The sequence below is a fragment of the Anguilla anguilla genome, chromosome 2 (genome assembly GCF_013347855.1).
Source record: "Anguilla anguilla isolate fAngAng1 chromosome 2, fAngAng1.pri, whole genome shotgun sequence".
NCBI lineage: Eukaryota > Metazoa > Chordata > Actinopteri > Anguilliformes > Anguillidae > Anguilla > Anguilla anguilla.
In genome coordinates this window covers 71,212,697-71,230,134 of record NC_049202.1, presented here as the reverse complement: position 1 = coordinate 71,230,134, position 17,438 = coordinate 71,212,697, and the positions used below count along the sequence as shown (strand labels likewise).

The following is a 17,438-nucleotide window of genomic DNA, read 5'->3' as shown; positions in this document are numbered from 1 at the left end:
CCTACTATTTGCTTTAATAACTTCAATAATGGCGGAGTTTGCATGTTCTCCCCGTGTTCGCGTGGGTTTACTCCGGGTACTCCAGTTTCCTCCCACACTCAAAGACATGCATGTTAGGTGCGCTCCTGCAGGTGCCCTTGACCAAGACCACTGGCCTCAGAACTGGAGTTGGTCCCCGGGCGCTGCACTGTGGCTGTCCACTGCTCCTAAGTAACTAGGATGGGTCAAATGCAGAGGAAAATTACAAATTATCAATAAAGTATATCTTCTTCTTCTTCTTCTTCTTCTTCTAACACAGTGTGAGGGGCAGCAGTGAGGTCACCTGACCACCCGTGCGACCTCAGACAACCCCAAGCCGGGTCCCGGAGCTTTCTGCCCGTCTGTTGGGGGGGGAATCGGGTAAGTCTTGCATCTTCGCTCCCTTTTAACGGATACAAGACACCGTGCGAGCGAATTCGACACCCTGTTTGAGTCCACGGCTTCAGCAGAGCGTGTTCCTCTGGCGTTCGGCGCGAGGCGGCCGGGCGCAGGCTATAGCCACAGGTCTCCCGCGTTGCGGGAAAGCCCAGCTCCGCACACGCACAGCCCCGAGCAGGGGCCTTCATAAGCAGCCCCGCTGAGCGGCGCTGTCGGTTCACCCGGATAAAGAGATTAAATGGTAAATGGACTGCATTTATATAGCGCTTTTATCCAAAGCGCTTTACAATGGATGCCTCTCATTCGCCAGAGCAGTTAGGGGTTAGGTGTCTTGCTCAAGGACACTTCGACATGCCCAGGGCGGGGTTTGAACCGGCAACCCTCCGACTGCCAGACAATCGGTCTTACCTCCTGAGCTATGTCGCCCCTGATGATTACATCATCTCCTCCCGGCTCGTCATCATCATTATCGGCAGCCCAGTTACGAACCAGTTCTGTTCTAAGATCGCGCGGCAAGCAAAGCCTGAAATGCCACCTCTCAGAGGCAAAGTCTGCGCGTAAGACGAGATCTGCATAATTTACAGGTGAGCCGCTGCCGCTAGCCGTTAGCACGCCCCCCTGAGCAGCTGAAGACTTGTTGTGTGTGCGCAGTGTGTGTGTGTGTGCGCAGTGCGTGTGTGTGTGTGCGCAGTGTGTGTGTGTGTGTGCGCAGTGTGTGTGTGGTGCGCGCGCAGTGCGTGTGTATGTGTGCGCAGTGTGTGTGTGTGTGTGCGCAGTGTGTGTTTACTGGCTCGGAGCACACTGCTTTGTGCTTTGCTTTGTTTGCATTGCTTTGCTTTCTGCTTTGTGCTCTGTATCGGGAAAGAAAACGCCCAGGATTCGGGCTCGTTATCAAAGAGGATCCACTGGGTCCACTGAAGCCCGTGGAGAGGAGGGCGGACCCCTCCTTCCTCCCCCCCCACCACCCACCCCCCCCCCACGCAGATGAAAGCTTATTGTTTCTGCACGCACAGCTCTTCTCTCCCGCACCTGCTGAGGCATCCACAGCCACTCCAGCCGCTTTCCCCTTTCGCGAAAAGAGGCGGCCACAGCAGCTGTGATGGCGGACAAAGCACTGCTGAAAGCCCTGGGGGAGAGCCTGCTCGCCTGATTGTCCTTCAGTTAATGGGACACCTTCAGACCACCTTCCACCTCTCTCCAGCAGAGTGAAAGGCAACAGGTTTAGAAAGAGCCTTCTGACTAATAAGCGCATGGCCCCGCCAGCCGTCCCACCGCTGACCCCAGCTCGCCCCCGTCCGCGCCTCCGTGTCACGCAGAGCAAGATTCACCCTAACGGGGCAAACACCGAGAACCACGCCGCGGATAAGGTAGTGGGGTAACCGGAGCGCGCGGTGAGAGGTTCGGCCGGGCCGCCCGACACCATCACTCTCCTGTCGGTACGCGGCTACGGGAGGCAGCCCGTTCACCGCTGTGATCTCACTCCCTCACTCTCTCTCTCTCTCTCCGTCTCTCTCTCTATCTATCTCTCTGTCTCTCTGTCTCTCTCTCTCGCTCTCTCTCTGTCTCTCTGTCTCTCTCTCTCTCTGTCTCTCTGTCTCTCTCTCTGTCTCTGTCTCTCTCTCGCTCTCTCTCTGTCTCTGTCTCTCTGTCTCTCTCTCTCTCTGTCTCTCTGTCAAATTCAAATTCAAATTCAAATTCAAATGCTTTATTGGCATGACATATTTTAAAATATATATTACCAAAGCGTAGTGATAACAGTAATTAACTACAGTAAGAATATATAATTAAAAAGAAAAAAGAAGACAAGCAGAAGACACGCATGCATATATATATATACACATATACACATATATATATATACACATATACACATACATATATATACACATATACACACACACATATACACATACATATATATACACATATACACATATATATATATATATATATACACATACATGTACATACATACGCACACACACACACACACACACACACACACACACACACACACACACACACACACATATACATATACATACAAACACATATGCATATATATACACACACATACATATGTTTGCTGGATGTTCACCCATTGTCCCTCAGGCTGTGACAGGCAAAAACGTATCTAGCTGCGAGTGAGGCTGTCGCTCCTTCTCCTAATAGGACTCGCAGCTTTTGGTCATTTGTTAGGGAGGGAAATTTGTTTAGGAATGTTGAATTTTGGATCTTATTAAAATATGTTTCCCTTATCTGTGAATATTTTTCACAATATAACAGGAAGTGCATCTCTGTCTCTACCTCTCCTGTCTTGCAGTGACCACATATACGTTCTTCTTTGGGTAGCCATGTTTTTTTGTGCCTTCCTTTTTCAATTGCTAAGGTGTGGTCACTGAGCCTGTCAGGATTTGTCTCTGCTTTGTATCTCTGACAGAGGAGAGATACTCTGCCAAATTGTATTCTCTGTTTAGGGCCAAGTAGCAATTAAGTTTATTTTGTGTTTTGGTTTCGTTATTCCAGTGTTCCAGATAGGCATCTTTTGTTTGTTTAATTATTTGGTTTATTCTAATTTCTGGTTTTAAAGCAGCACTGGTCTGAGTTTGGTCAGTGTTTGGTTTTAGTTGGTTAGTGAGTCTCATGACCAGCTGACTGAGAGGACTCTTTTGGGGTTTCAGGTCTTGGGTTCTCAGTGCTTGAAATTGCATTGTGTCTTGGGGACTTGATTTGAGGTGCATCCAAAATTTAAGTGCTCTTTTTTTATGTTAATTATCAATGGGTATCTGCCTAATTCTGCTCTGCATGCATTGGTGGGAGTTTTCCTTTGGTTTTTCCTTTCCTCCTGTCTCTCTCTCTCTCTCTGTCTCTCTCTATCTCTCTCTCTGGTGGGTGGGTGGGTGGGTGGTGTCTGTTTTTATTTATTCATGTACTTAATTATTTATTTATTTTCTTCTTTTCTTTTTTAATTGAGTGTTTTGGTTTCTTCGTTTTTAATTTTTCTTTTTTGTTTATCTTTTTTTGGTTTCTTTTTTTCTTTCGGTGAATGTTTTGGTTTTCTTGTTGGTGCCTGGGGTTTTGTGCAGGTCATGGGGTCGTGATTCTTTGTTTTATAAAAATGGCTTTTGAGGTCTTGTGAAGGTTGGTGGAATGGTGAATAAAGCAGACCTTAAAAGTCAAAAAGTCTCTCTCTCTCTCTCTCTCTATTTATCTATCTCTCTCTACTCTCTCTCTCTGTCTTTTATTTCCCCCCCCTCTCTCTCTCTCTCTCTTTCTCTCTGCAGCCTGGCCTTTCTGTAAGCATGCTCCTACCACAGCTCATCAATATCCCTGCAAAAAACATTTTTTTTTTTTTAATTTTTTTTTTAATGAACACGGAAAATAAATGCATAGGTTGTGTGTGAAGTCATCACCGCCCCTGAGCTGGGATTACCGCGTAGCAGGAGTACAGCGGAGGTAGTGTGTAATGCGCTAACAACCGGAGCTGGCTAATCCCTCCCCTTCCCGGCAAGGCCTGGGATCGCTTCAAAGCGCAACGCCTCCGGCCCACCTCTGAAAGGACTTAATTCATCTCCCGCAAACTCTTAGACAGAAACCAGAGTTGGGCTACCGTTGTACATTAAGTTCGTGTTTATATATGTTAAACCCTGCCTTCAGAAATCTGGCACTGCAGCTGTTGAATCCGTTGCTGTGCATCTTTCATCTTTCCCAACTTTCAGTGTGTTTTTTTTTTTTTTTTTTTTTTTTAAATAACTTTTTCAGAGCACTGTTGATAACAATTTAACATGCAACTGAAAATAATGAGTCTGGAGACCTTACGGATCACTAGCCCCTAAAATGCCAACGTGGATAATAACCGTATCTGTCAAAAAACATTTTCTCTTCTAATTTATTGTCATGAAGGCAAGTCATAAACCACAAGAGATTAATTAATTCCCTTAGTGTTTTCTGTGCAGTCTCGCACTGCACTCTTATAACAGCAAACTCAGGGGGTGTGCTGCTATAGCTTGTGAACTAGGGGGATTTAAGAGTATTTATATATTGAGATGATTATATATAAAACATCTAAATGACCACCCTTAACTGGCAGAATGCTAAATTGTAAATGTTTTCTGTGGGGTTTTTTCTTGGTGTGCCAGTTAAATGGTTAAGGCCCCTGGAGAGACCGACGCGTAAAAACCTGTGAAAACCAGAACCGCACTCAAATTCATTTTCAGCCCCTTCTCTAAAAAGCGGCGTCGAGCTCTTAAATCTCCCCCCCCCCCCACCCCCCCCCCCCCACCCGCTCAGGCTCAGTAGCTTATCGAACCATTATGTGCGGGATCCGCACGGTTATTAGCAGAGACGCATAAATGCACTTCAGCGTCAAGTAATGCATCCATTAGTCTGTGGATGAGGAATCGTGACACAACAACAGAGGACTAGACTTCCATTTCTTTCACTCCAAAATACAAAAAAAAAAAAAAACAATTTCAAGGGGCCCGTCCCATCTAAAAATCAGCACTGAGCACCGTGGCGGTGGAAAACGTGCAGCGCTTTGTAATTTCTGTAGGACGGTGTAAAATCTACGCCGTCGCAGCCACGCTTCTGCACGCGAGTCCGTGGACGAACGCAATCTCACAGCTCTGCTTATCACCTGCAGCGCTGGGCAACTGCGTGGGTGGAGGTGCGCAAACACTTCCCCCCGATAGCAGCACGGCCAAGGGAGCCGCCCGCGCGGGCGAAGCACAGCGCCAGCGCATCGCGGCGCAGAGGCACGGTACAAAGTGCAGCCGGCGGCGCCGGAGGGAAGAAAACAGCCTGAAGCAGCAGACTCAGGTTGAGTGACATCACAATGGGTGGTCAAGAGTTTTTGAGTGGCGGTCGCCACGGGGATATCTCACCATTGCCAAGGCTACAGCAAATAAGACTGCCTAACGACTGCTTGTCTGCCCCAGTAACTGCTTAAGCACAGAGTGGCATGGATTGGCGCAGCACATGGGTGCCACGGAGATTTGGGTCTCGCGATTAAACGTCTTTGTGGATGGGGGGACTAAACTGATCAATCTCAAAAAGTTTTAGCCGTGGCAGAAAAAGTCACAGCCGTGCGACAGGGATGTTCTTGTGAAAAATGCATGCAGTTGTTTGCGTTCGACTGAGTGGGTGTTCCATTTCAACATTTCAGAAAAAAAGATAAGATAAGATGAGGTGAGGTAAGATAAGATAAGATAAGATAAGATAAGATAAGATAAGATAAGATAAGATAAGATAAGATAAGATAAGATAAGATAAGATAAGATAAGATAGACTTTGTCCCATTACATTACATTACAGGCATTTGGCAGACGCTCTTATCCAGAGCAACGTACAACAACGTGTATAACCATAACCAGGAACAAGTCCCGAAGGAAATTTGTTTTAGACACATCTGGTGCTTGCTGTACGAAGACAGTACACATAATAACACACAATAGGACAGCACAATTGCACATTGCTCATTATACATACATTTAAGACAGGTACCTACAATACATACAGCACATACATACATTATATACGTAATACACAAATTGCACAACACAGCAGACCTCCTAGCTCCTTAATTTTCCAAACTAATATGCCGCAATGACAAATATCAAATTAGTGTTGTCATCTTTTCTCAAATAAAATGCAACAAAACAGAACATCAAACAACTGCACTTGTTTTGCACGGCAATAATTCGCCATCAGGTACATCTGACAGTGTATCATTCTAAAGAAAAATACATTCTATTGCAAAATCTTCCAAATAAAATGCCCTTACTGCCATATTATGATCCCCGGTGAACTATAAACTGTAAATATTTAATTTTGAACAATCACGACCACATATTTCAGCATTATGAAGCTGTGTGGTTTTGCTTTGATCTCGTATTACATTATTTGTTAAAAATAAACCAATGAATAGTGCAATGAAAGCCATAGTGCGTATTCTGCAGCCAGGAATTTTTGAATGACTCAGCCAGACACAAAGACAGGATTGTACATGTCCCTCAAACAAAAACGTTTTCTCAATTTCAAGACTTGTTTCAAGCAAGTGTGTTCCGACCGAGGCAGTAAAAGTTTCAACAACAAAAAAAACAACAAAAAAAAAGTGCTTTCGCTGGTCTTGAACATGAGAAGATGTAGGTGTGGCTCTGCAGCATGGCCCGTACAGCCACAAAGTAAGTAATCATTAATCTGCTTCACCTTGTAGAATTGCAGTGAGGGAAATCTCAAAAGACACAAACCAGGAAGTCAACAGAGAGACATTCCAGATGGCATCAGAGTTCAGCACTGAGTGAGTACTTATCCTAGCGCTAACAAAGAGCCTCTTCTCTCAAAAAAATTAGTTAGACTGACTAACAAAAATTGTTTCATTTAAATAATTTCTTACATTGTGGATACTTATGAAACATTGCGCGTGTCGAAAAAAAAAATGAATGAAAATTGTGGTTTTAAAACTCACAGCACATTTTTAAACTGGCTTTATTTAAATGAATTAATATATTTCACTGCACATTGTATTTTTTAGCCTATTATTTAGTTAAGCTGTATTCAGCACTACCCATTATAAACGCAACATAATTTACATAATAAATCACAATTACATTTGTATATTAAAGTCACATTGTTTTCTGTTTATGATTGATTATATGCTGTTCCCCACACGTCAACACTGTGTGTTGCTCAGAATTTTATTCTTCCGACAGGATACAGATTTACTTTCACCCCTGAGGCACTCAGTTTACTGTTTATTGTCATTGTTGTTCCGTACGCTGATAATAACCCAAAAGAGCAAATCCGGTTTTGTACATGCTTTGCTTGAGGAGCTGGCTAAAACATAATACTGACACATTAGTCAAGTAAATCACATTACGAACACATATTCTAACCACTTATATGCAACAATATGACCCGCTCTACCACCAAACAATAAGGTGCAAATATGGTTCAGGGGTGGGAAAAGTTAGACCACAATAATTTTTTTAAAACAACGTGTTGTTAATTTTTCTCAACAAACATATTTAAATTGTTTAGTGTTACTTGGCCAGAGATTTGATAAACAGTATTGCATTGCTGATTAAAGAAGTCAACTAAGAATTTTTTTTGTGCTTTTTTGGCGACTGGCTCATTTTGCTAGTAAATTGTCTTGATGACATAGATAGAAATGAGTTTTAATGAGTAAATTCTATAGTGGAATCAGGAAGTATATTTTTAAGCTGAAAGCTTTCAGTGAACAGATACGCTTGCCAGGCCAGTAGGTACAGACACCACCAGGCTTGCTGCAGTGGTAGTCTAAAGGGAAATGGCAAGCCTAAATGATCTGAATGGGCTAGATGGTTCAATTCAGTTTTCAAATATTTTGATGTCTACATAGCCTGCAGCAGGGTTTCCCCCAGAAAAGTTGTTAGGCCCGGTGGCAAGTATCTTTTGACAGGGGAGTGTCTTTTTTGATGGGGGCCCGGCGCGGGCCAGCGACAGACTGATGGCAGCATTAAGGTAGGGCCCTATAGTTTCTGTGATAACAGAATCACGGACGGAATCGCGAAATTGAGAATTTAAAAAATCTATAACACAGATTCCATAGGGCCCTACATTAAGTCAGTGCTAAAAGCTGACTGGAGATTTGAAAATATAACTACGTAATGTGAATGTTGTTATAAATAAGTCATTTATTCAACACACATTTTAAAAAAATCAACAACTATTTACAGCATAGCATAGTCTTACAAAGAAACTGACAACAATGTACAATAGACTTGGAATGCTGTGTTTTCAACAACAACAAAATAAATTAAATTAAAATAAATAATATCAAAGTTTTTGCACTCTACAAAAAACTTGAAAAATGTCCTGATTGGGTACTGATTCTTACAGCCTTGGAATGCTGGGCACATTTCAATAACAACAAAAGAAATAAAAATAAATAATATCAAAGTTTTTGCACTCTACAAAAAACTTGTATTCAAGTCCTGATTGGCTACTGAATCTTACAACAAGCCTTGGAATGCTGGGCACATTTAAATAGGGATGGGAATCGCGAACCGGTTCCAAGTTGTCCTATTCATTGGAATCGTATCTGGCTCCGAGCTTATCGATTCCGCTTGTCGCAGCCAGCATCTTTTTACGACAGATGCGCGTTGCAAAACATTACATTACATTACATTACATTATAGGCATTTAGCAGACGCTCTTATCCAGAGCGACGTACAACAAGTGCAAAAACAATGACGTAACGCCTTGGGGGAGGCACGCACGCAAGGCAGCCTCTCTCAGGTGTTTGTTTTGGACAGCAGCTGTTACAACAAATTTGATCCGGGCTGCCAGCCTTGATACATTCTGTTGCGATAACGATTCTAAGACAACTCAGCAATTTCTTTGGATTAAGAGGTTATTTTCTAGCCTGAAATGCGATCGTATTACTAAATGGCTACACATGTCATGTAACGTGCTAGTAGTTGGCTATCTCCCTGGATATGAAGTACATGTTTTTACCAATAATAATAATAATAATAATAATAATAATAATAATAATATTAATAATAATAATAATAATAAATGTGATTTTATCCATGGAAATATCTATACAAAAAGGCAAAATAAATGTCGTGTTTGCGATTGACGTCGTCGTAGATGTCAGAAGGAAATGTCACTGATTTAAAAAAAAAAAGGTTTGCTCTCTTTGCAGTGGTTTCGGCTGGAAACGAGCTGTAAGAGCGGGATATGCACAACGCTGCCTACAGATTGGCTACTGAATCTTACAACAATGTACAGCATTGGAATACTGGGCACATTTCAACAACAACAAAATATATATGTATCTGTGTTACTGACTGTTTGGCTAGCTAGCTAAGTTAGCTAAATGACCACGTTGTCATGCACATTAGTGTCATCAAGCTAACGTTATTAATAAACAAGTGAAGTCGTTATTTCGATGGTGATTAATAAATCATGTAATGTTACAATGTATCGAACGTTACATTCATGCTACTAGTTTAACGTTACCTACACACTGCTTAAGTTAATATAAAAAGAATGTACTTACCGACGAGATGAAGTGATAACACAGTTTGTAACGAGGTTAGTTAGCCTACTAAAGAAATGGTGCCTTGCTAGGTACCGTTAGCTTGTGATAGTTGGAAGCATCAAGTGTTGAATGTCACTCTATGCACAATGAGGGTAAAGAACAGACCTGCTGTTTTCCTATAGTGCGTTCACATTTTAACCAACAGATGTCGCTAGTGAGCTTTCCAACCTAGCCGCCCCACTGTAACTGTAGTTTAAAAAACATCTTTAAAATACTTTTTTTTTTTAATCCCTGATGCTTAGGCCCGGCGGGGGGTCAATACACTGGCGGAAACCTTGCTGTAGTGGTAACTTTCACATTCACCATGACATTCACAAAATATCAAAATGGCCTCAGTTTAGAGTGCTGTGGTGAATGCGTGGGGTTTGGCAATGCTGTGTTCAGTTATAGTCCGATTATAGTCAGCATGCTGGGAAACAAGGTTATGAAAAGTTGTTTGCTAGTGGTTATTTTGTTAATACATTGTTGAATATTGGTAGATTCTGTTTCTGTTATTACTGTCCCAAATGTATACAATGTCCTTTGATGCTAAATGCAACCCTACAGGGTAGGGTATTCACTGATACACACTCTGAAAAATATGAGAAAAAGTGCCAGAAAACAGAAAACAAATGCTTGTGATTGGAGTAATACACTATAGGTGTGTAAAATTACATTTTTCTTGTAAATAATGCTTTTTAGTACCCAAGTAGAACATTTTTGAACTTTCAGAGTACTTTTGGGAAATGTGTTCCTCAAAGAACAGAAATATATCCACACTGTACATTTACTTCTGAGAGTGCAGGTGTGCTATATTCACTATCACTGCTGCCCCACAGGTAGACAGAACTCACTGTTACAGGTGTGCAGTAGGGGAGAGTGGGCTCCATTATCACACATTTTGTCTTTCACTCGATTACTAAGTGACCACTTGCATGACAATGACAATATTTCGTAATGAAATTTTTCTGTGCCTCTTTCAACTATTGCTGATGTTTATTAAACTCCGTTGGAAACATGAAAGTTACAGTTTGACTACAAATTAAACACCCATTCTAACAATGGACCCGGCGAGGTTGTTTGTTACGATGGGTGAGATCAATTGTTAAAAACTTTTTTTTTAATTAATAAATTAATTCAGAGTTCATGTTCATGTTTCCTCCCAGTATTGGTACATGTGCAGTTAATATGAGCTCCAACCTGTTATTTTTATTCAAATTACTTTGGAGTTGATTTCATATGCAAGCACCTCCGATGTTTGTCATCCAGTCCAGTTGGATTCAGTGTGTTGGTGGAATTCACAGCTAAAAACATGACAGTAGCTGAAAAAATAACCATGGCGCAAAAAAAAGAAAAAAAAATTTTAAATACGACGTTCGGTGAACAGAGCACGAAATTGATCCAAAGCCGGTCACTTGAAATAGAAAGTGAAAGAGGGTATGTATGGGGGGTTTGCAAGGCGATTGACTGCATACTAGCGTATTTCGAATCTGCCAAAAAAACACTGCGTAACAACTGAACCCATATCCCAATGGACGCCGCTCTCCCCTACTCACTGCTGCCCTGCTGCCAGATGATGCTTGCATTGTGTGTTTGAATATTTGAGCTTCAAGAAAGTCCACAGCACGTAACACAGCTGAGCCCTGCATACTGTATACGTTACAGGTAAAGTCAAACATGGAGATCCGGACAGCCCTGTTCTTTTGGCTCCTTCTAAGTAGCTCTGCAGCGACTAGTAAGTAATGTTTCACAAACCGAACTGACGTGTCCATATAATGTACTGTAGGACAGGCCAATTAACTGAGGGATTTGCATTCACCATGCCAACCGTTAATTCCTAGATAGCATTCTTTGTTTGGCAATGAACGCATACATAATTTTTTTTTATTTTTATGTATTTATTTACTGCATTGGCATTATAAAATACATTTGTCAAGTGCTAAGAGCATGAGCGTCCGTTGCTTGGCTTTGTTCTTACTACCGATACTAGACTGTTGTGATTTCATATGCGATGGTTGCAACGAGAGGACTAACAGTACTTCAACTACGCTTCAGTTACGCGCGTAGTGCGCTCGCGGTCGCTGCGCGTTCGGTGAGTGTCCTATCGGTGCCGCTTCCCTGCAGCAAGAGCAGAGTCACGGCTTCTGCGCAGATTACATCTCCCTCCTTCCGTCCCCCTTCCTCAGAATTAGTGCAGCTGAGCACCAGCGATTTGGTAGCGGAGCCCTGCCACAGTAACGTGACGCTACGCTGCAACGTCTCCAAGGAGGCGGGCCTCAAGGTGAGCAGCCTCTCCTGGATCCGCAAGCGCGATAATAAGACTCTGTGCGATAATAAGACGGGGCTGAAGAGCCACGACGGCCACAGGATTCGGTGTAGCTACACGCCCCCGACGCAGCTGGCACTCACCTTCACACACCTGTGGCCCACAGACCGGGGCGATTACATCTGCAAGCTACGGTCCAACCGGGGCATAAAGAACAACACATCCAAGGTGGACGTTGAAGGTGAGTGCCATTCAGTTTTTCCAACAAATTTTATTTTATTTTATTTTTTAAAGGAAAGAATCACACCCAATGTAATAGGCTATTTCAAAAGCCTTTGATGTTTTTACTTAAAAAAAAGGTGAGTATTTCTTCTCTGTTGGTGTGTATTGCATAGATAGTATTGCTATTTGTGCCCGAAACTACAGTATGTGGATCCATAGAGCGTCCAGTGTCCAGAATTATTGGCACTCTTGACAAAGATGAAGACTATTTAAAAAAAAAAAACAAATGAGATGTTCTGTCATTTTCCCCACACGGTTTAAATACTTTATTTCGTGACATGGAATCATGTCACGGTACGGGTGCTGGGACCCAGGTGCAGAGTGGGAAAAAACCACGAAACTCAAAAAGGGGAAAATTAACAAAGACTTTACTAACAGGCAAACAAACAGGGAACAAACAAGGCCACAATGGGCAAAACCACAAACTCAAAACATATCTAAAAGCAGAAAACAAGGGGGACTCACAAATACAGGCAGGGCAGAACACGGTCAGAGCAGAACACAGGCAGGCAGAACACAAGGGTAATTCAAACAAACACAAACAGGTCACAAACACAGGCAGGTACATACGGTCGGCGCAAACATACGTAGGAAACAAACACAGGAACAAAGGAAATGCAGAAACTCCAAAAAAACCCTAGAAAACCAAGACATGGGCAGGAACACATGGGGCAGAGGCTTACGCACAAACAATCTGACATAACCACAAGGAACCAGCACCTGAGTCAAGGGAGGGGGAAACTTAAATAGACAGGGGTAACAAGACACAGGTGAACTCAAAAAACAATCAAACCAGAAGGAGGGGATAAGACACAGGTGGGAACAATGATGGGATAACGAGACAATGAAACAATCATACAATTAACAGGGGGGGAGCAGGACACAAAACAGAAGTGCCGCCATCTGGCGGCCCAACAGGGGAAACACAGACAGGAAAACAGGACCATGACAGAATCAACAAAAACAATACATTTTTCAAATAAATACATTTATTTCCAAAAACGAAATTGCTTTCACAAGTATTGCCACCCCAGCGATTAGTACTTGGTACAGCCTCCCTTGGCAGAAATGAACAGCATTGAGCCTTTTCCTATAATGTTTGATAAGGTTGGAGAACACATTTGGAGGGGTCTTGGCACAGAAATGTAATATGACAGTTACCTTATTTTTTTATACCCTAGTGAAACCAACACTGATGGTGTGCCACAATACAGTTTCTTTAGGGTCCAAGAAACTGAAATTTGCTGATGTGTTGTTTCAGTACATTTTGGAATTCCCAAATTACCCAGAAATATTTTTAAATGACTCTTGCAAAGACAACAAAAGGCCTGTGCTTTCCCCCTTGGCTAAGCACCAGATTTCCCGTGGCTGGAGTCAGCTGGGCTTATTGTATCTCACTAAAATTCTATGACAAAATCCTTTCTACTCCATATGTAAATAATGCTCTTGCCACTTTTGTGCGGAAGTCGGAAATGCACCGTGCCTTCTCTGGCTGCTGCAGAAGTACCAATACGCTTTCTTCTTTTCCAAGAAATGAAGAGACCCACAGGAGATGAGTTTAATGTCTGGAGGCACTACGGCCACTGTAACATCGTAACAATCCCAACAGCTGATAGTTGTAGCGCCCATTTTTCAACAAGGTCTTCACCAATAATCTGCAAAAACAGTGTGGCTTTGCTAAAAAGGTTAGAGCTGGGGCACTATACAGTGCCTTCCGTTTCTACGCCTCCCAACTGATAGTGACTCTCCCGGTGGCGGCAGAACAGACGCCTGATAGGTCGTAAGTAGGCGGCCTACTGTTAGCTAGCAATTATGGAATACCTTCCAAGCTTAGACATGTGGAGTTACAGCCTTTCTTTATTCAGGTGTAGCGCCTGGAGTTTGAGACTGCCGTCGAGTCGAATGCTGCTGTGCACCAGCTCTGTGTTACAACATCATTACACGTTGAGTGCAGGTTTAACTGTACAATGGTAAACGCCTAGCTTATGTTGCTTTCTTTCGTGTTGTCTGGTAGTCTGGGCAACGTGCTCTAACCCTAGCAATGAGGAATGGTTAATATATGAGCTGTTTTTAGGGCTGAGAATATCCGTGAGCGCAGGTTAAACACCCACCCTGTCCTTGTCTGCTGAACAAGTCGTGACAATCTAATAGTGTTCATTGCAATTTAACTGTGTTAAAAACTTGAAAAAAATATTAAGAAGACAATCAATTGTCACTTCTGGGGAATACAACCACACATTGAATCCAGTTTCCTGGACCTTTAAGACTGAGATTAACTTAAATATGGAGCATTTTATTACAAACTTAACTCTGTTTTTATTTAAAATAATTTTTAGGGCTCCCAATAATTTTGGTGCCTATGTTCTTGAGAAAAATAGTATAACTCAATAAAGCAGATATTTTTAAAGAACAATTATATTACAGTAAAAGCTTACAATGTTCTTATATGTTTGAGCATAAAGTGTACCTCATTATTCATGTGGTTTATTTAATATGGCCTTTTTTCCTCTCATTTTCATCAAGATTGCCAAACATTCTGGACCTGATTTTCAGTGGGATGAATTAATATTAATGAGAAATTCTGCATTTAGGCATTTAGCAGATGCTCTTACCCAGAGCACCTTATACACAGATATTCTTAAACCATTTAATACTGCAACAATTCAGGCAATAGACCATAACTAGAGCATTTTGTATGCAAGAGGGGTTTCGGCTTTTTGGTGGTTTCGGGGTGTGGGGGGGGGGGGGGGGTACCCCCTTACTGCAGGATACAGCTGTGCCACCTGGGAATCAAACCTGCAGCCTCTGAGCTACAAGTAACGTTCCCTAACCATTACAGTACATTACATTACATTACATTCATTTGGCAGACGCTTTTATCCAAAGGGACGTACAAAAAGTGCATTTCATGGTCATAGACAACTGCTAAACACGGGTTCAGTAAGGTACAATACTTATTTTGTACCGCTATTTCTAGCCGAGAACACAGTACACTGGCACCAGTCTAAAACCACACAGGTCATGCAGTCCTGGACTTGAATACTGGAAGCTTCAGGAGTGGAGCTCATCAGGTCACTGTATACATCTTACTCGGCCAATTTTTTAACTGCGTTTGTGAGGCCCCCTCTGACTCGTCTTCTGTCATCGGATCAATGTACGATTTAAAAAAAAGTTTTCTCTTTCTCTCCTCCTAAAGAATGTTACGGGAAGGTCTACACGGACTACTCGCCCTCGAAAGTAGGCTGCCATTTCCACGGGGTCTACCCCCGGGGCGAGGTGCACTGGTTTCACCGTGGGAAAAATGTCACCTCCGATTCGACGGCGGCCGACCCCGGCGACCCCAACCCCAAGGGGATGTACAACGTGTCCAGTACCCTTCGGACCGAAGGTGACCCAAACGAGTACAACTGCTCTTTGTGGATCCCGGGCGCAAAGACCTATCTGGCCAGCGCGCTGGTACATGGGTCAGAGAGAGGCACGAGGCTTGCGGGCAGGGGGCAGGCTGTCTCCGTGCACATAGTTGGATTGGGCTGGCTCCTGATCCTGGCCGGAGTCCTTATCGTGTGATGCATACGACCATAGAGCAAATGCTGTCACAACGTCACCTGTTGGTAGTGTTGCGACTTACTCAAATTACGACCAAAGTGCAACGTTGTCATTAGTGTGTTTGTAGGGCACATCTCGGCACCAGGTCCTTATTGTTATATTTCCTGGCTGTTGTGTATGAGTACAATGAGTCCCAAGTTCAAATATTAATGATGCAGGAAGTGTGATTGCTGGATAAAGAAAGGGGTGTCGTCAATGGACTTTGTCACCGGTAAGGTCCAGTCTTGGCAATGTACGTATGCATGAGTGACAGCGCCGGGAAGCTACATAAACGTTGTTTCAAAATGCTCAAGCGCCACAGCAAAATTTTGTGGAGAATTACTGCCCTCTGGTGTCCAGATTATGTAAAACATGTCGATCGCCCTTTCCGGTGCACGACTTGGTTGGTAAACCGATTTAAAACATCGTGACCTCTTCTTTGTGTTTCCGCGTCTGGACTAGCAGAACAGTGACACGGCCGTCTAGTCCATGACCACGTGTACATGTCTATGGTCTATGTCTATGGTCTAGCCCCTGCTGCCTCCATGCCCATGCTCTCTAATGAACAGTGCCTCAGTACAGAATCCGATACGCTATGCCGAGATGGGTGCATGTTTCCTAAGCCTGACACACACTTCCTGCCTTGCTACGTGTTGCCACTACATATATTGTTCAGTGTGTTATTTCCTTTCTATATGCATATGCCCTTCTTGTACAAATGCTTATAGTCAATAGAAAATTGATTAACTACCCTTCAATGTAAGAAGCTGGTTTATGCTTGGACTTGATCTGTATGACCATTAAAAATAAAAGAACTTATAAATTATGTATTTCTCTCCTTGTATACCACAAATTTCATGCTTGAGATTGAAATGTCTGCACCATCAAACAAGCCTTCTTAACCACAAACACACATGTATTTTATGCTCAACTAACTATTCCCTGAAATTGAAAATATAGTTGGCTCAACAGGGGGCTACAATGCCTTTGATGCATTACATTACATTACAGGCATTTAGCAGACGCTCTTATCCAGAGCGACTTACACAACTTTTTTTTTTACACAGCATTTTACACTGTATCCATTTGTACAGCTGGATATATACTGAAGCAATTCCGGTTAAGTACCTTGCTCAAGGGTACAACAGCAGTGTCCCGGGAATCGAACCTACGGCCTTTCGGTTACAAGCCCAGTTCTTTCCCACTGTGCCACACTCCGGCAACAACTTCAGCCTCTTCGAATGGGTCATACTACACCCCCAGGCCAAGTGGCCTGACCTGCCCTGCTCCCCCAAAGCTTTATGTTTTGAACCCTGAGCCTGAGTCAAGTGGAGAGGGCGCAGTCAAGGAAACGATAATAGCTCTATGCCTCAAAGAAATATGACCACCCCCACTGCAAAAATGAATGATCAATAATAAGAAGAATTATTATTATTATTATTATTATTATTATTATTATTATTATTATTGGTAGCAGGTAATATTTTTCTACTGGATGCGCACAGTTTGCGTGTTCTCCCCGTGTTCGCGTGGGTTTACTCCGGGTACTCCGGTTTCCTCCCACACTCAAAGACATGCATGTTAGGTGTGCTCCTGCAGGTGCCCTTGACCAAGACACTTGCCTCAGAACTGGAGTTGGTCCCCAGTGGGCAGCTGCACTGTGGCTGCCCACTGCTCCTAGGTAACTAAGGATGGGTCAAAATGCAGAGGACAAATTACCCCACGGGGTTCAATAAAGTATGTCTCATTTTGAAAGTTAAAAAGCGTATTTCCCAAAATGGTGAACTATCCCTTTAACAAAGCACAGTAGTGATTCCAGAG

The 17,438-nt window shown here is 42.9% G+C and overlaps 1 protein-coding gene across 3 annotated transcripts; it reads left to right on the top strand.

Moving 5' to 3' along the window:
• Positions 1–293: 293 nt before the first annotated feature.
• On the top strand, positions 294–16,443 carry LOC118219641. 3 transcript variants are annotated; one of them, XM_035402975.1, is made up of 5 exons: positions 294–399; positions 6,632–6,715; positions 11,150–11,219; positions 11,671–11,991; positions 15,229–16,443. In XM_035402975.1, the coding sequence occupies exons 3-5, from the start codon at positions 11,162–11,164 to the stop codon at positions 15,597–15,599; spliced, it is 750 nt and encodes a 249-aa protein (XP_035258866.1). In that variant the 5' UTR covers positions 294–399; positions 6,632–6,715; positions 11,150–11,161; the 3' UTR covers positions 15,600–16,443. The 3 variants fall into 3 exon arrangements, with proteins under 3 accessions (XP_035258866.1, XP_035258868.1, XP_035258869.1); XM_035402977.1 differs by lacking the exon at positions 294–399 and having other exon boundaries at positions 5,736–6,715; XM_035402978.1 differs by lacking the exons at positions 294–399; positions 6,632–6,715 and having other exon boundaries at positions 9,715–11,219.
• The last annotated feature ends 995 nt before the right edge of the window (positions 16,444–17,438 follow it).

Excerpts from the sequence above, each read along its gene's own strand:
- LOC118219641 (XM_035402975.1), top strand. The coding sequence starts at position 11,162 with ATGGAGATCCGGACAGCCCTGTTCTTTTGGCTCCTTCTAAGTAGCTCT. Across the intron at positions 11,220-11,670 it reads AAGTAGCTCTGCAGCGACTA|AATTAGTGCAGCTGAGCACC; the intron begins GTAAGTAATGTT and ends CCCCTTCCTCAG. Across the intron at positions 11,992-15,228 it reads ATCCAAGGTGGACGTTGAAG|AATGTTACGGGAAGGTCTAC; the intron begins GTGAGTGCCATT and ends CTCCTCCTAAAG.